Source organism: Alosa alosa, chromosome 6, assembly GCF_017589495.1.
Source record: "Alosa alosa isolate M-15738 ecotype Scorff River chromosome 6, AALO_Geno_1.1, whole genome shotgun sequence".
Lineage (NCBI taxonomy): Eukaryota > Metazoa > Chordata > Actinopteri > Clupeiformes > Clupeidae > Alosa > Alosa alosa.
Window position 1 is genome coordinate 3,085,816 of NC_063194.1, and position 25,152 is coordinate 3,110,967.

General features: G+C 41.1%; 2 protein-coding genes across 2 annotated transcripts; both read right to left on the minus strand.

Moving 5' to 3' along the window:
- Positions 1-10,842: 10,842 nt before the first annotated feature.
- Positions 10,843-14,053, minus strand: LOC125296169 (heme-binding protein 2-like). Its single transcript, XM_048245901.1, has 7 exons — positions 13,292-14,053; positions 12,995-13,054; positions 12,812-12,893; positions 12,525-12,645; positions 12,138-12,286; positions 11,474-11,637; positions 10,843-11,361 (listed from the first exon to the last, which is right to left on the minus strand). Coding segments are annotated over exons 1-7 (654 nt in total). The 5' UTR covers positions 13,294-14,053; the 3' UTR covers positions 10,843-11,285.
- Positions 14,054-15,375: 1,322 nt separating this feature from the next.
- shfl (shiftless antiviral inhibitor of ribosomal frameshifting) lies at positions 15,376-24,952 on the minus strand. Its single transcript, XM_048245902.1, has 10 exons — positions 24,806-24,952; positions 24,079-24,214; positions 23,860-23,909; positions 23,615-23,686; positions 23,422-23,463; positions 23,281-23,322; positions 22,330-22,485; positions 21,657-21,760; positions 21,362-21,519; positions 15,376-16,533 (listed from the first exon to the last, which is right to left on the minus strand). The coding sequence occupies exons 1-10, from the start codon at positions 24,830-24,832 to the stop codon at positions 16,277-16,279; spliced, it is 1,044 nt and encodes a 347-aa protein (XP_048101859.1). The 5' UTR covers positions 24,833-24,952; the 3' UTR covers positions 15,376-16,276.
- Between the last annotated feature and the right edge of the window lie 200 nt (positions 24,953-25,152).

Consider the following 25,152-nt stretch of genomic DNA (forward strand, 5'->3'; position numbering starts at 1 on the left):
TCCTTTTCTTTTATATAGTTGTCTTTGGTTATGAAAGATGTGTGCCCTCCCTCTCTGGACTCCTCCTACCACCCCATCTCTCACTCATGTCATGGCTGAATGTTATTTGCAGTGTCATTTCAGTAAAGTACAAACATGAGCCTTTGCAAATCAATATGAGCAATTGTCAAGTATGAAAAGATGTTGCCTCAAGTGTTAAAAAAACACTTCACAAGATCACGTGGTGTTGTATAACTTCCCTTTTAGTCACGTTGTGTGTTATGAAACATTGACTGTCAATCAAATTACTGTTCTGTCTTTCATTAAATCAGAAGTTGGCCATTTATCTATGCTGTTTTGTTCATTGATCCACTCTGCCAAATCTGTGCACGTGTTTGGAAAAACATAGCAGAATCTAAAATGGTACATATGCGTGAGACTCTACAATCATTGGTGGGTGTTGAAAATCATATGAAAACATAGAGGGCTTGAAAATGTTTGAATGCACTTTGGCAAACCTGAACCCTTTTGCTCTGTCATCAAGCAACATTGAAAATACTTCCTTTGGGAGCTATATCTTGCAGAATTATCCCTAGGTTAATTGCCTGTACTATTCAATTAGTATGTACATGTAAATAGTATATATACATACAGTACATGTATATATGGCTGGAAGTATAGTTTTAGTAAATCATTATCTTATTCTTCACAAGCAATCTGCACAAACAGTACAGTTTTTGTTAAAGTTTAATGAAAGCCATTTAAGTACTGCCTCAGTGCCTCAGCTCTGAAACAAATAATTCCATTACCACCCATCACTAAAACATCAAAATAAAACTACACAATGAACCCCAAAAATGTTAGTCAAGATCTGAAAGCCCACACCCTTCAATAGCTGAATTCTGTCTTGTGGTGACATAGAGTACTCTCTAGAGACAAGTCTCTTACCCTCTCTCTCTCTCAGAGTATTCCCAAGGCTTCCTCCTGTTCGCCGAGCAAGCTGCATCCACACAGGATTCATCTGGAATCGTATCTGGAATTGGAGCGTGACATGTGGCAAATGACTTACCTCATACTCCTCACCTGTGCAGGTGAGGTTATACAGAAGACATTCCTTTGTCTCTGTGCATAAGTCGGATTCACTAGAATCACTGAGGAGGATAAACAAAAATAAAGTTTTAAACTTCTAACTCTGTGGAGCTGACAAGAGTAGAGTGCATTCTATGTGGATTGAGGGCAGTTGTTGGAAAACATACCCAACTCTGGCCTCCACTGCCAGAGAGAACACCAGCACAACTATTCCCGCGACATAGACCCTGGAACAGATGACAGTTATTGAACAAATATGGTTGCCACAAACTCACTCTTGTTGTGGTGACATAGAGTACTCTCTAGAGACAAGTCTCTTACCCTCTCTCTCTCTCCCTCTCTCTTTCTGTCTTTCTTTACCCTCCAGAGACACAGCCTTTAGCCAACAAATACATTCAACCTCCTTTCGAAATTCTGGCCTGTGCATTACTGTAACATAGGTCAGAGGGTGGTAAACATCTAATACAAAGACTGAGTATCCTACTAGTCTACTGTCTACTAGTACTGCCTCACACACCAACTCCTAAATGGGAACCTGAGTGGGTTGATGTCATGTGGGACAACCCTGTGAAGACATATGTGCCTGTGTTACTCCTGCTGGTGTGAAACAGTTGGGTTCCTTCCTACAAAGGCAATTGGATTGAACTGAAGACCTCGAACAAAGGCAAAAAAGTCTGAGGGGAACTGAGCTTCAACCCCAGAATCCACCTTTGTCTCCTGCCCTTTAACACGGCCAGTCAACAGGCTTCAGATATTATGTGATCTCACAGAAAGTCTGACTCGTGAGAATTGAAGGCCTTTCTCTACCAGGACAAAGGGTCATATCCGACCCATACAATATTGCAACGGAGACCTAGATCTCCGGGCACAGACACACAAGGCCATTAGGTCAAATTGTGTCAGCACTGCACAGTATGCCATATTGAGATTCAGTTTTGTCATTTTTTGGAAATATTGTATATGGTGTGTGGTGTGGTGTATTTGTGGTGTGTGTGTGTGTGTGTGTATGTGTGTGTGTGTGTGTGTGTGTATGTATGTGTGTTTGTGTGTGTGTGTGTTTGGGTGTTTACTGTTACAGAACTTAACTAACAGGGCCACATCCCTGAGAAGACAAGTACATACTCAGGGTGCAGTCACGACATAATCGCATGCCAGGTCTAGTATATCGTATAAATGTAGCCAACTTATAACGGGCGAGGGGAGGATCCTTTCTCTGTAAAAAAATAAATTACAGTATATTACATAATACACCTACTGTGCTATTAGAGGGATTGTTTTTGGACTTCTTCCTCATTGTAATGTGGGTGAAACAATCAGCTGATGGTCCCTGCACCCCCCAGACCAAACCAATCTCGCTATCTTATGCAGCAGTTTGGCGCTAGGCAAAGAGAGGGATTTCACCATGAAGGTGTTGTACTCACTCTAATGAGATTATTCCCAGGGATACATAGAGTGGGTAACAATAAAGCATGTCTTAGGTGAGCTTTCACTGAACACACTGCATTGAGTTCATCCACTAGTGATATTGGAGTTAGGCTCCTTTGTGTTGCTGGACAAAGAGTAGGAGACTGGCCCGATGGTCTCATCTTTCTATGGGCTGGGCAGTGTCTCACTGTGTCATAATAATGTAAACATAATATTTCTCAGAAAACCTGAAAATACTGCTCGGTTTTAAGTTAGTGCCATGCTTATATGTTTCGCCTTTTTCAATGTAAAATATATTTTTACATCAAAGTTGTAACATATTTAGCCAGTTAGTCTTTTGTAGCTAATGATTTATCATATCTTTTCATTTTTTCCCGTTTTCTTTCCCAGTTATGTCCTGTTGAATCCTTTTTGCTCAATTGTCAATTAGTTGAATCATGATTCATTAAGCAATAATGGCATGGTTTATAAATAAACTAATACATATCAAACTGCAATCAATGGGGGCTCAGGGGCTTTCACAATTCTTTCTGGGCTTTGACCTCTTTGGAGGTATAGACTCTCAGTGTATCACTGTTTTCCATAACAGTGTTGAAGTTCAGGCGGGTATTCCAAGTACGTGGTTTAGTGATAAACCTGGGTAAGTTAACTCAGAGTAAGTGGTAAACCCCCTACAACAGGGGTTCTCAACGTTTTGATTGATGAGGGCCAATTCAGGAACCCAACATTGAACTGAGGAACACATTTTAATTCATAACTGAGGCTAAACCTGGCAAAACTTGTGACAAATCTTAAGAAAAATTGCAATGCACACACAATCCCTGGGGTTCTCTACCCTCAACAGACAAATGTGGGATAGAACAGTCCTGTGTGCAGTCCATTTCAAGTACAAGCTTATTTAGAACAAACAGTCTCAGTGGGCCTTGCTTATTATCAGCATAGGCCTTATTCAGGGCCAATTCCAGCTACTAAAGCACCACAGGAAAACCTGACAGCCACTAAACACCACTAAAAGGAGATTCATTCTTTTCAAAGCACACAGTACTTCCTGCGGATATCCCACCTATTGGTGAATTAAGTAGCCAATGCGACGATAGTCCACCAAGGTGGAAAGAGGTGCAAGAAGTAATAAAACGTGCAAGGGCCTCTTCAGCCCCGGGACCTAATGGAGTGCCCTACCGGTTGTATAAGAGTGCACCAGATGTTTTAAGATTTCTATGGCAATTAATGAAGATAGTTTGGAAAAAGCAGAGTATTCCCAAGGCTTGGCGGAGGGCTGGGGGAATATTTATTCCCAAAGAAAAGAATGCAGTGGAGATTAATCAATTTAGGCCAATTAGTCTACTGAATGTTGAAGAGAAGGTTTTCTTCAGTGTGGTGGCACGGAGACTGACAAATTACCTTGAAAGGAATAAACTACTTGATACCACGGTGCAAAAAGCTGGAATTCCTGGCTTCTCCGGGTGCTTAGAGCATACCAGCATGATTTGGCACCAAATTCAAGTAGCAAAGCGTGAGAAGAGAGACCTGCACGTTGTGTTCTTGGATTTGGCTAATGCTTTTTGGTCTGTGCCGCATAGTCTGTTGTGGGAGGCCTTTGATTATTTCAGAATCCCAGGTAGCATTAAAAGCCTAGTAAAAGCATACTTTCTGGATATTCAATTATATTTTACTACAGCTGATTACACCACAGGGTGGCAACAACTTGAGATAGAAATCATGGCCGAATGTACCATCTCCCCACTTGCTTTTACAATGGCAATGGAGGTCATCATTAGGGCCTCAAAATGGGTAGTGGGTGGGGAGATGTTGCAGGGAGGGCCACGCCTCCCCCCGATTAGGGCTTTCATGGACGACATGACAACCTTGACGTCAACCGTTCCATGCACCAACAGGTTGCTGGATAAGTTAAATAGTAATCTGCAATGGGCCAGAATGAAGGTGAAGCCAAGTAAGTCTAGGAGTCTCTCAATTGTTAAAGGGAAGGTAATAGATAAGAAGTTTGCTATAAATAAGGAGGTGATTCCCACAGTTCTGGAGAAACCAGTAAAGAGTCAGGGAAGGTGGTATGATAAGCTTTAGTGATAAATCACAGGTTGAACACTTGAGACAGGTCACTAGACAAGGTATTGCAAAAATTGACAAGTCAGGGCTGCCAGGTAAGCTCAAGCTGTGGTGTTTGCAGTTTGGTTTGTTGCCTCGGCTAATGTGGCCATTGACAGTTTATGAAGTTCCTCTGTCAAAGGTAGAGAGGTTGGAAAAAATGATCAACTCCTTTGTCAGAAAATGGCTCAGAGTCCCACGCTGCTTAAGCAGTGTAGCCTTGTCTGGAAAGGGTATTGTAGAGTTGCCAATATCTAGTCTGACAGAGGAATTTAAGTGTGCTAAGGCTAGATTGGAAATTACTCTTACTCAGTCCAAGGACCCAGTGGTGAGGAAAGTTGCACCCACAGTTAATGCAGGGAGAGCAGGCAGTTAAGCAAGCTCAATCAGCATTGAAGCATAGGGATATAATGGGCCATGTGCAGCACGGGCGTCTAGGGGTGGGTGTAAGTAAACCCTTGTGGAGTAAGGCTTCTGCGGGAGAAAAGAGGAAAATGGTAGTGGAGGAAATGCATAGACAGGAGGAGGCTGTACTAAGATGTACTAAGGCAGTGTCGCAGGCAAAACAAGGGCAGTGGGTGAACTGGGAAGGGGTGGAAAAAAGACGGATTAAATGGAAAGATCTGTGGGGCATGGAAGCTGGTAAGATCAGATTTATGTTAGGTGCTACATATGATGTGCTCCCACCTCCCAAGAATTTAAGTCAATGGTTTGGTGAGGATGATAAATACATACTTTGCTCGTGTGTGGGCAGTCTCCACCATATCCTATCAGGGTGCAAGGTAAGTCTCACCCAGGGGCGGTATACGTGGCGTATTGAAGTGTGTGGCAGCGGCAATAGAGGATAAAAGGAGAGAAGTCAATTCATTAGCAGCTAGTAAAGGGGTAAGGCAAATTAACTTTGTACGTCAGGGGGATAAACCTTGTTCCGCGAGGCCAGGTGTAAAACCAGCCAGTTGAAAAATGGGGCGGGCTGGGAAATGAAGGTTGATCTTGGCCAGCAGATGGCGGTACCTCCACATATAGTGAGTACTAAGCTACGACCCGACATAATTCTATGGTCTGATTCAGAGAAGATAGTTTACTCAAAGATGGTTGATTACGAAGATACTTCATGAGAGGCCATTTCCTGTCCCTGGAAATGTATGCAAATAGGGTAGCAGTACACGCCCCCACACATTTATGCAGTGATCGGGCTCTCTTTTTTAACATTGAGGTCTATGGCAGAATCCAAGAATTTCCCAGAATTTGTCAAAGCCTTATTTTTCTGAGCAATGGATGCACATTTCTGACACGGTATCATGATCTCCAAACCCTTCTTACTATTTCAGTAGAATGTCGTGATAGTATGACCCTCCAGTCGGGAGAAAATCAACATTAATGAAGGTGTACACCAAGTTTATTTTGTACTCCGGCTCCTGTCTGGCGTGGAACCGAGGCGTTCAAACGGAAGTCATACGTCAGTGAGACGCCCCTGTGCAGGCGGGAACTGAACCAGAGCCCGTCTCTGACTGAATTCCACTTTGCCCTCATAGACATGAACTAGGACGACCCATCTTGCTACGCATTCATTATCTTTGGTTTACTTCATTGAACTCACTGTTCCTTGGGAAGACAGAGTGGAAGTGGCCAATGAGCTGAAGAAAGCTAAATACACTGAAATAGCAGAGGAGGCAGCTAAGCGAGGTTGGAGTGAATGATTAAGGCCTATTGAAATCGGTGCACGTGGGTTTGTGGCCAGATCTGCTATTGGCTTGCTGTCTAAATTGGGCATTTGTGGTCGAAGTCTAAGGCAGGTGGTTAGTAACATGTCTTTAGCAGCAGAACGGACAAGCGAATGGTTGTGGGTAAGGAGAAGTTACCCTTCCTGGGGCGCAAGCTAAGGTAAGCTAACTGGCTCATTTGTTTTGTGTTTGTGATGGACTGTGCCTAGGTTGATGGTACTTGGCTAAGGTTTTTTATGGTTTATGGTTCAGTCCGCATGAACGGGATGGACCAACCTAGCCAACTTAGACCATGCCTAGGTTGGTTAAGGGTATTTGGATGTTTGTTGTGGTAATGTGGTGGCAGCATGGGGCGTAAGCTAACTGGCTAATTTGTTTTGTGTTTGCGATGGGGCCTAAGCTAACTGGCTAAGCTAACTGGCTAATTTGTTTTGTGTTTGTGATGGGCTGTGCCTAGGTTGATGGTTGGTTGGCCAGGGTTTTTATGGCTATGGTTCAGTCCACATCAACGGGACGGACCAACCTAGCCAACTTTGACCATGCCTGGGCTGGTTAAGAGTATTTTGGGTATTGGATATTTCAATGTGGTAATATGGTGGCAGCATGGAGGGGAGGGTCTCCAGGACGCTGGTTTCACTGTTAAGCCTTCATGAGGTGTCGTGGGCCTAACTTAACGAAACATCGGGGAATGAGGGTGCCCACTTAATAACCCCAATGACATGCCGCATACTATATACTGCTGTTGGATGGGCCATTTGTACTGTGTTTGTGACCATTTGTTGGTGGATTTGTGGGTAGTGTGCTTTTTGAAGTTAAACTTGAGCAGGGGCTTCTTAATGTGTTTTTACCTTGGATTTTGGCACAAGGGATTTTAACATCTAATCCTGTGTATTAATGTAAAGTTGTACAGTTTTACAGATGTTATCAGATGTTATCGCGGGCCGCCAGAAATGTTTCCGCGGGCCGCCATTGGCCGCACTTTGAGAACCTATGTCCTACAACAAGAGTCCTATGGAATTGTTTTGTTAGGAGAATGAAGCCATACAGCCCTTCTATGTAATGTTTTAAATGACTGTTGTAGAAAGAAATGGCTGATCTTTAATGCAATACCTCTATTGCCCATCATCAGCAACCATTCATCCAATGCTCCAAAGGCACATTCTGTTTACTACAGTAATCTGATATCATTTTACAGTAAAAGGCTGAGTGTGTGACTGTGTGTGTCTGTGTCTGTTTGTGTGTGTGTGTGATGGGGATGGGGGTTATGGATCCTGACACTGAAAATAACTGAAAACAATTATTCGATAGTCTTAGAAATGGGGATTTTAAAGTATGCTACAATAAGTTTAGGTATTGGGGCTTTGGTCTAAGCATTAAATTTTAGTGTGTAAGCAATGGGCAAAAACTGTAAGTGATCCATTCTTAATCCATAGGCTTTAAAATGACTTCAATCCACCCTTTGCAGCTATAGCAGCATCAGGGGTTGTTTTTCAGGAGCTGGGCTTGGCCCCTTAGTTCCGGTGAAAGGAACTTCCGCATACCAAGAGAATTTGGACAATTCCATGCTCCCAACTTTGTGGGAACAGTTTGGGGGTGACCCTTTCCTGCTCCAACATGAGTGTGCACCAGTCCACAAAGCAAGGTCCATAAAGACATGGATGGCAGAGTCTGGAGTGGATGAACTTGACTGTAGGGAGTTGAGACGGAAGAGTTGAAGCTAATAGCTGCAAAAGGTGGACCGACGTCATATTACGTAATGTCTGTCATTTTCCTTTTACTTGTAAAGAGGTGGATAAAGCTTCGCTACATTTTACTGTAAGTCATTGTTTTTGAAATCTGTTGACAAAGTTGCCCCAGAAAAATCTGTCAGAATTAAATGCAGAACAGAGCCTTGGATGAATTCTGACATATTGAAAGCTATAAAGATAAGAAATGATTATTTTAACAAATTTAGGAAGGCTAAAGATGAGCAGATATTTAGTGAGTATAAGAAACAAAGAAATGAGGGCAACCGAATGATTAAGAAAGCCAAGACAGGGTTTTTCAATGACAAGATAGAGGAGAATAGGAACAACCCTAGAAAGTTATGGAAGGCACTAAAACTGTTAGGATACAGCAACAAAGTGAAGACAAAATCTTTCAACCTGAGTTTGGATATAGGAGGCACTGTTATATCGGACAAATTAAAAGTAGCAAATAGTTTAAACAAATATTTTACAACCATTCACCACTTTGGTGAATAAGTTGCCCAGTCAATCAGGGCTGTATGGGGAAAGTCATGTACAGGCTTTTTATCAACAGAAGGGAGTCCAAGCAGAAATGTTTTCTCTTGTAAAAGTAACAAATGAAAACATTCTAAGTAAGCTTAAAAATCTCAATCCTAGCAAGGCAACAGGTCTTAATAATATTCCCACAAGATTCATACGAGATGCTGCAGAAACTATTTCTCCTTGCATAACACATATAACCAACCTGTCCATAGAACTAGTTAGTTTCCAATTGAGTTCAAAAATTCAAAAGGGCGGGAGTAATTCCTTTATATAAAAAGGGAAGCAAAGTAGATCATGGAAAATATTGTCCCGTATCCATTTTATGTTGTCTGTCCAAAGTCATTGAAAGGGTTGTTCATAAGCAAATAGATAACTACTTATCATCACAATCTTCTGTACGAATTCCAGTCAGGATTTAGAAAATCTCATTCTACAGACACTTGCTTACTTTACTTAACAGATTACATTAATATAAAAAACAAGTGGATGAAGGGAAATACTGTGGCATGGTTATGTTGGACCTCCAAAAAGCGTTTGACACTGTAAACCACTGTATTCTTTTAGTCAAACTTAGAGCCTTGGGTTTTAACTCTGCATCTCTACGTTGGATCCAGTCTTATTTGGGGGATAGGGAACAAGTGGTAGATGTGAGTGGTACTATATCAACTCCTCTTCCACTTCCATGTGGGGTCCCCCAGGAAAGCATCCTAGGTCCGTTATTTTTTCTGCTGTATATAAACGACATGAAGTCAGCATGTGATTGCAATCTGTATCTTTGCGCGGATGATTCAGCTCTTTTAGTGTCTCATCGCAATAAAGCAGAAGTAGAGAAATTACTTAGTTCAGAAATTCAGAAAGTCAGCTTTTGGTTATCTGAAAACAAACTGTCTCTTCATCTCGGTAAAACTGAATCAATACTGTTTGGATCAAATGATAAGCTAAGGAAGTCACCTGGATTCAGTGTGGTAGTTGGTGAATCTGAAATAACAACTAAGGAATCAGTAACTTAGGCTGAATACTTGATAATAAATTATCTGGGGAGAGTATGGCTCTAAAAGTTCTGTTTAAAGTAAATCAGAAAATAACATTTCTAGCTAGAATATCCACATTAATAGATAGACAAGCTCTTGAGATTCTTGCTGGGGCCCTAATACAATGCCACTTTGATTATGCCTGCACTTCATGCTACACAACCATTCCTAAGATTTTCAAACAGAAGCTGCAGACATCACAAAACAAATTAGTGAGGCTTATTCTTAAAATACACCCATACACACACCTAAACCCGGCTCATTTTAGTAGCTTGAAGTGGCTCAAAGTAGAGGATAGAGTAACATATATAAAAATGTGTATGGTACATAGAATAATTAAAAATGAAGTACCTACATATCTTTGTAATTATTTTTCTCGGGTAAATGCTGTTCACAGTTACTCAACAAGCGGTAGTACCACTGACTTTGTTCTATGTAGATTTAAAAGTTGCATGGGTAAGGGCTCTTTTCTGTATTCAGCAGCCATCATATGGAATGGGTTACCAGCAGCATTAAAGTCAACAGACAATACTGATCATTTTAAGTCATCCCTAAAGAGCTGGCTGAGCAGTAGACAGTAGTATTGTATTAGAGTTACATGCACTGTATGTACTGCACTTCCTTCTCTGCTTTATGTTGTATGTCTGGGGATGCCTGGTCCTCTCTATGTTACCATGTTTTATTTTTGTTTTATTCCTCCACACACCACCAACATAATTACATTCACTTTAAGACATATGCCTTCACCCTACACCTGCAAACACTGACACACACCACAAAATGCACACATTTTAAGGACCACAATGGAAAAAAGCCCTGTGGCTTTATTGTGTTTACCCTTTTGACTGATAATTGTACAAAGTCATTTTATTAATTTATGTATTTATATAAGAATCATCCTTTGTACAAATACATCATGTCAACAAAGATTTTCAATCAATCAATCAATCAATCATTTCAAATGTGCTTTCATCTGATCTCCAAGCTAATTGTTTGTATTGTATTTCAAGTTTGAATGTGTGCGTATATATTTTTATGATTTGTCATCTATTTATCTGGCCTATGTCTAATGCTGTGTCCGACTTTGTTCCCCCCAAATGAGCAGTATCCCCTACAGATGGTAGTGGTTAAGGTGTGCACTGTGCAGGTCGCTCTCTGATCACATACTTTTGCCACTCCCTGAGAAAACCACCCAAGTGAATAACTCTTTTGACACACATGTAATGCTAAAGAAATGACAAAACATTTATTTTGTTCCCAACAAAATACAGTGTTGCAATGTTATGAATATCAAAATCAGTCTGAACTATCAAGACTATTCGACTTATTCACGCAGCGGCCATTATAAACCAAAACGAGGCTACAGGGTACACAACCATAGGATTGTTGTGTTCTATACATTCGCCAGTAGGTGGCGAAAATGCAATGATGATATAATAAGTGTAAACTGTAGCCTCGTTTTGGTTTACACAATGGCCGCCGTGTGAATAAGATGAATACATTTGGAAAAAACGGTCCTAAAACAGGACTAGTGTATGGGGTCATACTATACCCTCTACAGAAGACATGGCTTAATGAATAGTCCCTGTAACATCAAGTAGTTAGCTGATTTAACATGTGGAAAGAGCTCCCTCCTCGGTGTCAACTCCCTCTCGTGAGAGTTTTCATACAGCCGAACACACAGGCTTTCCCTCCACTAAGTACCACACCTCATTGTGCCTGTCTGTCATCTTCATAGGGCTGGAATACACACACACACACACACACACACACACACACAGACACACCGAAATGTAAAACGAATTTTTCACAAATCCAGTTTTTCAATCCTGTCGAATGGTTTGCTTCATACCTGTTATAGCCAACATCATAGTGGAACCCAGTGGTGTAGGACGCACCAGCAGCACGCAGAGCCATCCTCAGCGCACTAGACTGCATCCTTGAGGAAATAAATGACATCCAGCCCCCATAGCTCTTCACATAAACCTGCATTGAAGGCGTCTCACTGAGGTAAACCTATGGAGCGAAGGTTATGCAAACATTAAAGGAATTTTTTTTTACCTTAAAATAACATCTCCAAAATCATTTTGATGGCACATAAACTCTTAAAGGGCAAACAGCACTTCTGCTACACTTTGAGCAGGTCTTGTCGCATGTAAAACAGCCATAAGAGGTTTGGTGTTCGGTTAGGAACACTGCCCTACTGACTACTGTCGGTGCATTCCCTCTAAATTGCATTTGAGTTTGCATTCATACTTTGTTGCAAAAAATGCATATTTAGTTTATTATTGTGGTTGTAGGGGGACCCCGAGACCAAATCTTCTTAGGTGCTGCTTTAAAACATATTTCCGTACACCTGTTAACAAATTAGTGTTCTGTCTCTTCATGATTACTGTTGCTGCTGCTGGTGCACTATGACAAATAGCTCATGCTGGAGGTCACAAGTTCCCACTCAGCAATCGGTCATTCAGAGGAATAACATCTGTGCATGTCATGTCATGTCTGTGCAGACGTACGCTGCTTTCAGTGGGGTTGGGAATAGGAGTCTGTTTGAGCTGGAAGGTGGACGGCAGCAGGAAGCTAATGGTAAAGCCTGATGACTGCAACATGCTTCTGCTGTCCGGGCCTTTGATGATAACGGGCGCAGTCATGTCAATCTTCATGCCTGTGGAATGAAAACACTGTGTTGCTGAATTTGTTGATCAGATGCAATGATTAACTTTAATCACCTGTCCATCCTCTCTATATTTCACATTCACTTCTTGACTCTCCTTCTGTCTCTCTCTCTCTCTCAAACACACACACACAGCGAGAGAGAGATAGAGAGAGAGAAACAGACAGACAGACAGACAGACTAACACACACACACACACACACACACACACACACACACAGCAGCTCACCAGCATCATTGGATCCCATGATGTATCTGAAGAGTTTCCAGAAAGCTTTGCTGATGGCCATTTCCATGAAGGCGGATTCCACGTCGACAGACACCCATTTGGTCTCCTCGTACCTGCGCACCTGAAACACAACGAGTCACTTTCTCTGTCCCCCATGCAGGGACATCAGCCAAGCTGAAGCCTGGTCCACTCAGGCTCCTAAACCTACTCCTCTGAGCTTTGAGATCTGCCAGGTGTACAATGGAAGGTGTCAACAATGACCACAGTTATTGTGGAAAATGACATACCTCATAGCCGTTCCCAGTGCAAGTGAGGTTATACAGAAGACATTCCTTTGACTCTGTGCAGAAGCTGGACTCACTAGAATCACTGAGGAGGATACAAAATCAGTTGTTGTAAACATCAAACTCTGTGGAGCTGACAGCATCATGTATTGTTTGTGGATTGAGAGCAGTTGTTGACAAACATACCCAACTTTGGCCTCCACTGCCAGGGCGAACACAAACACAACTATTCCTGCTCCGTAGACCCTGGAACAGATGACAGTTGTGAAATAAACAAGAAAAAAGGCAGCTCTTAACATAAAAAGTCAAATTCAACATCAATAATTTGCAACAGCCTTTAAGTGAGCCTAAAAATGCTTGTGGTGATTCATGATTATGTTGTGACGCATCACTAATGATGCATATAAACATCTTAGTTGATAGATACTCATTTAAACTTTTGTAAAAAAAACACAAATAGTGGTCAGAATTTGTATTACTCACATTTTCTCCAGTGGGTGTCGTTAGCCTGGGAGAAGTTTTGTTTATTTTTGTCCTCCAGTCTTCCGCTATTTAAAGTTCCCCCAGGTTATGAAAGTGCACTGCCTCCACCCGGACTCCACCCATCCTCCCATCCCTCGGTCATGTAATATTTGTATAAGCGTAGCCAACGCAGTGTACACACAGGCTTTTCAAAGAAGTTAAATACTCATCAAAGACGTTAGAATGCACGTTAGGTAACTTTTCTGTCCATAATAAACAAAGTCAGGCTCATGATTTTCTCTAGGTAACACTCCCTGTTCAAAAATGTCACATACACAAAGACCTCCACAATCAGGTTATATTTCTTCCCATGGCCATCTATTTTTTGGTTAGTTGATTTGTTCACAGGATTTCACACAAACTGGGAAAGAGAGATTTTGTGAAAATCTAAACCAATTTTCATGAAATCTTAGTAGTGAGGAGCAGCATGAGCAGCAAGATAAAAATAAAACCTTACATTTGGGAGCAGATCTGACTAACTGGCTGTCGGCACACATTTAGTTTAGCTTTCGCTGAGATGAGTATTACTTTAACTTCCCCTTATGCTCAGATAAAGTATCAAAGGGGACTGAGGTATGCACTCTACCAAGTGTAATAGTTTGTTTATTGCTACTGAAAACTGGATGAAAACATAATTCAGGTTTATAGTCCAAGTATACTTGCGTATACCAGGAATTTGGCCCCTGCACTTATCCCATCCGTGAATTAGTGAAACACACACAGCACACAGTGAACACACAGACACAGTGAGGTGAAGCACACACTAACCCGGAGCAGTGAGCTGTCTTGCTACAGTGGCGCACGGGGAGCAGTGAGGGTGGTGTCTTGCTAAAGGGCACTTCAGTCGTGGATGTGGGCATAGGAGAGCAGTGCTCAACCACTTCCCCCGCCCACTTTTCTCCTACTGATCGGGGATCGAACCAGCAACCCTTCTGTTTCAAGCCTGAAGCCCTAACCAGTAGGCCACAGCTGCCCCAAAACATATACATAACACATAGCCAATAGCTTGTCTCTTAGCCTCCCTCATCAAACACCAAAATAAGACTTGTGTATGAGTATGAAAGAACACCTTTCAATTGGGGAATCCAGTCTTCTGGTCAAGTCAAGTCTAGTCAAGTTTATATAGTATTTCATACACAAAGGGCATTCAATGTGCTTTACATAAATAAAAGCAAACAGTAATAGCTAATAAAAACATAGAAGGGCAATAGTCAAAGAATAGTTTACTAATTAAACATTAGAAAACATAAGACACAAGGTAGAATCATTCAGAATTTGTAACTCTGTAAAGGTAGCAGAAAGCATCTAAAAACAGTTTGGTCTGAAGTCTAGATTGATTTAAAACTGGCTACAGATGGGGCCTTTTTGATGTCATCCGAAAGTTGGTTCCAGAGCTGAACTGCATAGTAGCTAAAAGCTGCCTCACCACGTTTAGTTCTAACAGCAGATTTTACTAAGTCTTCTGGTGCCATGAGACTGTATCAAAAAAGATAAAAAAAAAAGACACAAAGACACAGAAGGTTAGAGGGCTGTCAATATTAAACGTGATGAATGATTTTTGTGAACTAACTAGTCTGTTGCAGTGCCGGAGCCTACCGTTGAACTCTTAAGAGGACTCTGAACTTGGAACACGAGTGGCTTGTTGTGGTGTGCACCTGTGCTCCTCTCTCAGCCTCACACACTGCAGGTGTGGGACAGTTGCTCGGCTACAAGGCCATTTCGCCCAGGAGCTCAGACAAAGGTGAAAAGAGTCCCATGGGCCCAGGAGTTTCGACACCGCTGCCGTGTGAGTGAGGTGCAGGGTAGCATGGGCATAATCAGTTTCTGTCTCCTGCCCTTTAAGGCAAACCCCATAATCACCGGGCTTCAGACCTGTGGTTTAACTACCTTTTGAGAAGGTGAGGACTCTCTATTGTTCCCTTCCTTGTCACACCAAGTGTAATCCCTGAGAGGAATGCTATTCTCTACCAGGACAAAGGGTCAGCTTCGTCCCACCCATGCAATATTGCAACCTAGATCTCAGAGCACCCAGACACACAAGAGACCACATGGGAAAATAGCATTTGTATTGCAAAGTATACATTCCATTTCCCCCATCAATCCAAAACATGCATCTGCATGGGAAACTTTTAATTAGCTGATACAGAATGAAACTAATAGGGATATACCCCTAACAACAAATAAGGCACATGTCATTTCTCTTTGCAGCCATTATATAATTGCACGCAATGTCTCACCAGCCACCCCACAAACCCTATCTTTTGTAATCACTCTGACAAACAGAGGTGTCCCATAATGAAGGTGTTTATGAGATTAACCCTGGGCGCATTAAGTGAATTACAAAAACAGTCATTAAGAAAGCACATTTCTATCTGAGGTGAACTTCCACAGAACATTCATTACATTGAGTTCGTCCACTGCTTTGTGCAAGTGTAATAGTCGTATTGGATTTAGGTTCCTTTGTGTTGCAGGACAAAGAATAGAAGACTGGCCCAGGGGTCTCATCTTTCAGTGGGCTGGGCAGTGTCTCACATTGTCATAATAATATTATAACATTATACTTCTTAGACCATTTTTCTTTTGACAAATTCATATAAACATGGACACTGATAAAAATACACAATTTTGTATTGAAATCTAGCAAGTGTAAACAAAAGAAGAGGGGTATGACGATAACCTGAAAGCCGTGAACAAACTGTATGACGGATAAAATGGTCACTGCTTAATTCTTGCATAGAAGAACATACAGAAGGTATGATGTGATATTTGGTGGGAGCACAGAAATCTGTCATTTAATGTTTTGACAGGATTTTTGCACTGTTCCCTGATTACCTAGAGCTGTGTGAAGAAACGTATGATAATGTGTTTAAGACGTACCATGTGTGACTTTCAAGCCACAGACAGCGAGATGACTATTAGCTGCAGCATACGAAAGCCTCATCGTCTCTATCTGATATTGCCTGTGCTACTGTCGGACTCTCCCCCCTCCTCATCCTCCTCCTCCTCCTCGGTGTCCTCGTAGATGACGTCCTCCAGGTCGTCGCGGACCAGATCGTACAGGTCCAGGATGATGCCCTGGCTCAGGCAGGTGTTGACGGTGGAACCAGAGCTGATGTGCGTGGCGCTGGCGTTCACCACGCGGGGCTTGCGGTTCTGCTGGCGACTGCGGGGGTGGACGCACTCAGTCCCTGGAACGTGTGGTTCTGCAAGAACAGAGACCAGCAGAAGGAGGTTAGAGAGCCAAACCCAAGTGTATATTTACTCAACATAGATGATTTTACACATGACAAACACAAACATAGTGGGTTTTAACACAAGGTTTTAACCTAATTTAAATTTAAGGGACCAAAGTGCAAAGTCTATCATCATGGTAAGTTCTTGTGTATGAACTCCAGCTATCGTGTTGAATATGGGAGCACTGAGCTGACTCTAAGGTCTTGCTTGTGGTGTTAAATTACCAAATTGATTTTGCCTCGTTATTAAATTAGCTCTAGCTGGACTTACTTACGACTTTGCACTTTGCCTATCATTTGAATTAGGGCCCAGAATGTTAATCATTACTGTAAGTATATACCAATAGTTGACAAAAGTTACATAACACCATTACTACATAGGTAAATTCAAAGTGTATCTGAAGCACAGTGATGGGCAAACTACTTAGAGAATGTAGTGAGCTAAGCTACCAGTTACTACAGTGCCCTCCAGAATTATTGGCACCTCTGCTAAAGTTGACTAAAAACCGGTAAAAAAAATAATCTGTTGGTGATTTATTGTCATCTCACAATAAGGACTATGACACCCCATAAAGTTGGAGAATACAAAGCAAGGGATTTATAACCGTTTGTCTTTACAAAATCTCCCCAGATCGTAGGTTTCCTAGGTCTACACTTATGCATTCTCCTCTTTGACTTACCCCACTGTTTTTCGATGGAGTTTAGATCAGGGGACTGAGATGGCAATGTCCGAAGCTTGATTTTGTGTTTAGATCTGGACGTTAGTTTTGGTTCATTGTCCTGATGAATGATCCAATCATGACCGACTTTTAGTGTCTTGGCAGAGATTGACAGATTTGCTTTAAAAATGTTCAGGTTTTTCTTGGTGTTCATGATACCATGCACCTTAAATAGGTTCCCAAGGCCTTTGGGAATAAAAACAGCCCCACAATAGCACAGCCCCTCCACCATAATTCTCATTTGGCATGGGGTCCTTTTCAGTTTAGTCATTCTTCTATGTATGCCAAACATACCTAAAGTGTTTCTAGCCAAAGATCGCAATTTTCATTTCACCTGACAATAGACCACACTTCCAGACAAAGTTACTGTACCATTCAGAAACTCCTGTCGTTTACATTGGCAATTAAATGACTGGACAGGCTTTTACCTGGCATGCTCTCTAAATAATCTATTAGCAGTGAGGTCGCTTTTGAATATTTTTTGGGGGACTTGGTGACCTCAAGATGATACCTTTGTCTGTAACTCTCCAACAGTGGTTCTTATGGAATTTTTTTGCCTATATCTTACCATCCTCCATACTGTATGTTTGGGCAAGATAACCATGGGTCTTTGTCAAAGCATGTTTGTCACATTTCCAGATGATTAGAACCTTTTAATCATTGTTTTAATTGTAAATATAGGCATTTTCAACAAAGTACCTAGTTTTCATAGACATTCTGACTTGTAATGTCAACGCACTTTCTTTTTATTTAAGTTTAGTGTATTATCTTGTCTTTCCGATGTTGAAAAATGACTAGAGGATTTAGATTCTGTGTGACTTTATTTTCATACCATAGTGAAAAAGAAAGTCATGAACTACAGACACTCTGATTAACTTAAATACATTGAAATTAGATAGGAAAATAGGCTTCTGTTAGGTTTTGTATATACGATTTTTCAGTGGTGCCAATAATTGTGAGCAACGTGTTTTTGTTAAAAATATTTATTTCTTGATGAGATTTTCCTTTTTTTTCAAAATAAATTTGCTTCCCTTCATGGTTGGATTTTTCCTATTTGTTTTCATTGTGAGATTACAATACATCACCAACAGATTATTTTTTATACCGGTTTTTAGTCAACTTTAGCAGAGGTGCCAACAATTCTGGAGGGTACTGTATATGAAATGAAGCTTAACACAAAAGCTTCCTCTAGAGTCTAGACAAAATGTAGCTAGCAAGTTACATACATTTCACAAAAGTAGTTAGGGTAACACTTTACTTGACAGTATCGACATAAGCAGGGTGCGATTTGTGTAAAAACCAGAGGGGGGGATGATTTTGAATACATTTGTCACCCAAAAAAAAATAAAAATAAAAAATGAACGAACGATTCATAGCCTAGTAATGTCATGGCTAATAATACCCTATATTAGTTTTGCCACCTTTGTAACATTTTAGTTTTAGTTTACCGTGGTGTATGACTATTTAAACAGCGAGTGTGCTTGGTATGATGATCAGCTCCTCTAATGCAGGGTAGGACTACGTTTTGACAAAAATACAAATTCACCTTGTTCTTGCCCCATCTGAAATGACTTCTCTACTTTTGCTGCCTCCATCCTTTCTGTATTTGTTGTGTAAAAAAACGTTGTATATGATGGCACTGAAGTCTTAAGTTAGTGAATTGGTGAACAGTGTTAGTTGGTAACCAAATAGCCTACACATTGCGCTACACGCTGCATAGGCTACGTTCTCTCTCCTGCTGATTTGCGTTCAGTAGCCAAGTGCGTAATATTGCAAAAGTTGAAAAAATAAATGTGTTTATTGTAGCCTACAGAAAATAAATAGCCTATCATACTGTCAGTTAATTGCCTACAGTGCAGTGAAGAGTTTGGAGAGTAAAGTTATAGGGCAACTTGAAGTTTTATGAAAATAATTTAAGAACCAGAACATAAAGACCATGAAGCTTCTATTTCTTGCAGCTGTTAAAACACCCGCTAGATAGTTTAAATACCCACCAACATTCGTTTTTGCAGTACAGATTATTTCTAAGTTTCTAAGATAAGTTATTTGTCTACTACTGGCTGATTTATTAGTTTTTATTAGTTTTGTGTAGTTTTGTGACATTCAGCAAATATCTTCTCATTTAATGTAAGTTCCTTCAGACAATAGGCCTACGTTCTACTCAGTTGTCCTCCATCTCAGTTGCATCAGTTTTCTAATTCTGAAGGTTCTAAAACATTATTATGCTTCACTGAATCCTTCTCGTTTTCTTTCATTTGTCTAGCTAACTTTTCCATTGAACCTAGCCATTTATGATGGATTACACACTCGACACTGTGAAATGTCCTGCACGATCAAGGCCAAATTAAGTTATCACGCAGCCACTGTGTCAGCAGCATCAGTGCTGACGGTGACGGTGCGTTTCTGATGTCAGATTATTATGTAGGCTAGCCTACTAGACTGTTCTCGCGTTGCAGCTTTACTTATATGAAGTAGCATTAATCAATATGAGGGGCAGAGGGGATAAATGTTGTCCCCGACGAAAAAATAATTTAGCAGAGGTAGGGATAGGAAAACCAGAGGGGGGGAAATCCTCACCATCCCCCCCTACAAATCGCACCCTGGACATAAGAGTGACATGACACTGTCATGACACATGAACCCTAACCCTAAACCTAACCCTAACCCTAATCCTAACCCTAACTTGTTATGACAAAAACCAGAACAGAAACGTTATGTCATAAATGTTTCTGACTTGTCTATGACACGTTCATGACAGTGTCATGTCACTCTTATGTCGATACTGTCAAGTAAAGTGTAACCGTAGGGTAGTTTACTACATCAGAAGCTACTTTGTATTTTTATAGAAAATTAACATGAACAAAAAAAGTGAACCAGCTTCATGCCAAGTCAGTGCTATTTGAATGAACTAGCCAATATAACTAAGTCAAACAGATACAGTAACTTAGTTAATAAAATAATAAAATAATAACCCTTGATTGTTACTCTCACAGCTCCGAAATCAATTTTGGGGGAAAAGGCTCCACATAATAGCAAATGGCAGGTACTGAGTGTGCATATGGCCCATGGGCATGCTCAATTTGGGCATTTCTTTGCAAGATGAACTGCAAGCTAACTTATATTCGGGGTACAATTGCAAAAGAATACACTATGGAACTATGCATGCATGCATGTTTGGATCATCATTGGACATTCATTTGGTGGATGTTTGCCTGTAAAAGCTTCACCTTCTCTTGATTATCTCACTTTAATTCCACTTGGCTGAAATTGTGGTGCTACATTTAGAAGTACAATTGGGCTACCCAGTCAGTAATGTGCAAGTTAAAACTAATTCAAAAAATGTAGCAAGGCAGCTCACTACGCCGATGTGCTTCACCTCAATTTTTGTGTGTCTCACTTCACTGTGTGTTCACTGTGTGCTCTGTGTGTTCACTAATTCACGGATGGGATAAATGCAGAGACCAAATTCCTTGTATACGCAAGTATACTTAGCCTAGAAACCTGATTTACATTTACATTACAAAAGATAGATAGATAGATAGATCAGAATGTAACACTGGCTGCATGTGATTGGTTAATTTCACTTCACCGGAGAGGTTGCACCCATTTCATAGACCCCGCCTTGACGTAGCTTCCCTCTACCTATATTGCCACCCAACTCAGGCCCTCAGTGTTGACGTAGCTTCCCTCTACCTATATTGCCACCCAACTCAGGCCCTCAGTGTTGACGTAGCTTCCCTCTACCTACAGTATATTGCCACCCAACTCAGGTCCTCAGTGTCATATTGTTCATATTGCTGCACTTCGCACTTTTTGCCATATTGCACATTGTGTTGATTTGTATACCTTTTAAATATCTATTTGCACTTGTCTAGTTGTGTCCTATGGTCAGTCTTATGTTTAATGTATGCTTGTGTGTGTCAAATCTTGTTTTAATACTGCACATTGGAGTATGGGAGAAACACAATTTCAGTCTGCTGTGTAATGTACTGTTGCAATAAAGTTGAGAGCGTTGGTCAGTGTCAGCATTTGACAAGACTGCCCTCTAGTGGTCTGTCTTCATTACAACAAACTCGTACCTTGTCTGTTGTAGCAGTCTTCAGCAAGGCATCTGTGTGGGTTCTTTGTTCTTGGTCCATCGCCCAGCACGTTGCGGCGAGGCGGTAAAATCTTCGTTGGGGTTATGACGGAGTGACAGCCATAGCAAGGCGAGCCCAAATCCATCCTTCCAAAACCCCTAATTATCACAAACACATATAATGTCAACTCATATTACAATCGCTGAAGGTTTATCAGACTCTTATGAATAAAACATGCGGCGATGTAGGTGCAACGGCCAAAGGACTGGATAATTTGAGTTGCCAGTGTCCAAACCTGAAAGTGCGAGCGCAGTTGGGGCAGTGGAACTCTCCAATGCCCCACATTTTGCCTTCCGGTACAGGGTCATACTTCGTCTTGCACTTATGACAGCGGGACACCTGTTGTGAGTACATACACTCAATCATTCCACAGCGTTATTTGGTTGGGTGCCTTAAATAAAGTGTTATCTGATTGGAAAAGCAGGTCAAAGGATACACTTGTTTACTTGCTTAAGGTGCTTTGTGATATATGAGACTAGCATAAATAATATAGAGCTATTAACATTTTCTCTACAGGATTATCTAAGAAGTTTGAATAGATTCATTAGTATTTGTAGCGAATGACAATTAACCTAGTAGACAAAAAAAAACAGACACAAAGCAATTACTAAGCTGGTAGAAACTGACCTGGGAGCAATAAAAAATGAAAACTAATAAAAAAAAGACCATCTGCATACTTTGAAAAGAATGGGTCTCTTTACTATCTTCGCAATGGTCCTGAGTATTACGTCTTGGGCACATTTCCATTGATATTAGGCAAACATTTCTCTGGAGAACTTTAATCATCAGTAGGGAAACAATCATGGCCAGCAATACTGCTCAAAACGTTGCCCAATGTTTTGCCAACGCCTTAAGGAACTAAGTAACCTTAAGTGCTAAGGAAGTGTCAGAGGAAGTGGATGTCATACTGTTTTCCTCTGTGCGACGCGGCGCCACCAGTCATTGTCACACCGCTCGCAGGCAAACTGGTGCAAGACGGACGGGATGAGGTCACGCTGCGCGTTGTCAAACATGCGCACATTCTCCTGGGTCAGGGGCAGCACACGGAGACGCTCACCGAGTTCCTGGAGAAACACACACACACACACACACACACACACACACACACACACACACACACACACACACACACACACACACACACGCAAAAACACACTGATGCATATAAACCACAAAGTGAAAGACATAAACATACAACAAATACACAGGTAAACATTCAAACCACAGAAACAAACACATATCTCAATCCCATTTTAAAGCTTTAGTAATGAAGATGGGCTAAATTGTGTCCACATTTGTTTACTAATCAGCAATATTATTGTGCTGGTGCACTATGAGAGAGAAGTCACGATAAAATGGCTGTTTTTTTGTCAAGGATATGACAAGGGACTTCCTCAAAATATCAGTCCAATTCTGTGTTGTGAGCAAACAAACGACAGCACATCTCTGTAGTGTACAATGTATAATCACAGTGTTATAGTGTTATAATGTTATACCTAGTGTTATAAAATTCTTCGGATAATAAAAGCATTGACGTCATAAGAGATTACCTTATTACTTTATTAACTCACTTATAAACTCCAAATAAAATGGTTAGTAAAGAGATTGTGCCAACAAGCATGGCACAGTAGTTGTCAACTCCATTAGGAAGAGTAAGCTGTATCAGTCTGGGTTGAAAGGATGGTATTGCATTCTTCCAGCTCACTTCCCTGGCATACCTTGTCAACAGTGCTTTACTGACTACTTCGCATAAATACTGACCAGCACTGAAAAAGTGTCATGAGGCGCCAGCGTTCTAAAACATGTGGCTACTTTGTGGAAAGTGAACGAAACCAAGCCAATCTAAACAAATCCCCCACCTGGATGTCCTTGTCCTCATTTGGCTGTTTGTCTGCTTTGGACTGTGGAGAGGAGAAGATAGCTTGAGAAGTAAATAAACAGCAGAGTGTCACAGACAAAGTTCTGTATCCATCATGAAAGAGGCAGAGGCATACACCAACCTTATTACCAGACTTGCGGGATCTGTCTTGTTTTAGGGCTGCCTGAGAGGGCATGGTGTACAGCTGTCAATATCTCATGTTACTGAATTCATTACTGCTAGTGTTAACATACACAATGGCAAGAATAATCATGTGCTCATATGGTTTTATGAATGGTCCAATTTGTACATCCTGTTGTTGAAGATTCTCCTACCTGGCTGGTAGAAGAATGGGCTTGAGACCTGGCTTCGTTCTTCTCTTCAGCCTTAAGTTTCTCCACCACATGCTGCCTCAGGGTCAGATGAAGGGGGAAACTTAGTCACAATGTGAGACATCATCAGGTGCCACAGTGATATATTGTGCTGCAATACTTCTACAATACAATTTGTGTCTGTTACAATCATATACCATTTGATAATGCGTTATGATGCCATATTCTGAAGTACCTGAACACCTTACCTTAACAATGAGATCATTCTTTAAATCATGTCTGTCTTCATCGTCAAGCTCTACACAGCAAGATAAAAAAGTACATCAAGGTACAACAGCTTTGTGCTCCTATGTTGGTCATCGTAAATCAATAAGAAAACAAAACAAAAAATATATTAAAATGTAGTGGCCTTAGATATGGTACTTTAGTTGTAGACCTGTGATTAATATCAGTGATGAATTCTCTACCTCTATCTTTCATCAGTACAATCTCCATGGCTATGCGTCGATGGTCATTGCCATAGCGGCGCATAAGCAGAGCTGCCTTGTCAATTGTAATCTTTCCATGAAATTTTTCTCTGAGTCTTCTGACACTGATTTCCAGCTGCAAAATAGATGTTTGGGTGAGACACATAAATATGACCAAGTACTTTAAAACACACTTGCTGTACCTTAGGCTACTGTAGCCTAAATGTATCTGGGTACAGAGGGGGGATGATAATTGAGAAGATATAATATTAGGGCCTACATTTTGGCCAATGGTGACAATTCTGGGGGGAAAGTATTTTCCCTGTACCAAAATCTACTGTCATACCAGATGACATTTACAACGAAACCAACTGAAACACACTTCTCCCTCATTCAGAGGCCGTGTGCACTGTAGGCAAATGACTCAGATCGTTAAACTGTTGACATATCGTCTTAACTAAAATAGCACACATCTCGTAGCGTGTTTATTTATTCATCAGACTGTGTCCATAACTGTAACGGTGGGTGCAGTAGCATAGGCTACTTTGTTGCAGTCGGTAGTATTAGGAAGTAGCATAACATCCTCGACGACATGTTAGCCTACTGTAAAAGCTTTCCTTTGAATTCACTGAATATTCTGAGCATAAAAAGCTAACCCTGTCATTTAAAAGGAATTTAGGGAGTCACGCTTCAAATTCTCAAGTTAAATAAAATTACATTATCATACCTCCACCTCATCTTGAAGACGATTCATGTTAATATCAGTTTTAAAAAGACAAATCCCGAAGTTTTAAATAGGGCACATAGCCATGTATCAGTCGTTTTCAGCAGGTCTGTTGTTCAGATCGGATCAGTTTCAGTTTGATATCAAGACGACTGACGTAGGTTTGACTTCGATTGACCACCAGAGGGCACTCATAACTGTGACCCCACCCTCTCTCTCTCTCTCTCTCTCTCTCTCTCTCTCTCACACACAAACACACACACACACACACACACACGCACACACACACACATAGCCAGATACACATAAACATAAACACACAACACATTTAGCCAGTAGTTTACATCATT

Excerpts from the sequence above, each read along its gene's own strand:
- LOC125296169 (XM_048245901.1), bottom strand. Across the intron at positions 12,287-12,524 it reads CATGGGATCCAATGATGCTG|GCATGAAGATTGACATGACT; the intron begins GTGAGCTGCTGT and ends TTCATTCCACAG. Across the intron at positions 11,638-12,137 it reads CCAACCCCACTGAAAGCAGC|GTTTACCTCAGTGAGACGCC; the intron begins GTACGTCTGCAC and ends TTCGCTCCATAG.
- shfl (XM_048245902.1), bottom strand. The coding sequence starts at position 24,832 with ATGAATCGTCTTCAAGATGAGGTGGAG. Across the intron at positions 24,215-24,805 it reads GTCTTCAAGATGAGGTGGAG|CTGGAAATCAGTGTCAGAAG; the intron begins GTATGATAATGT and ends TCTATTTTGCAG. Across the intron at positions 21,761-22,329 it reads GCGTCGCACAGAGGAAAACA|GTGTCCCGCTGTCATAAGTG; the intron begins GTATGACATCCA and ends TACTCACAACAG.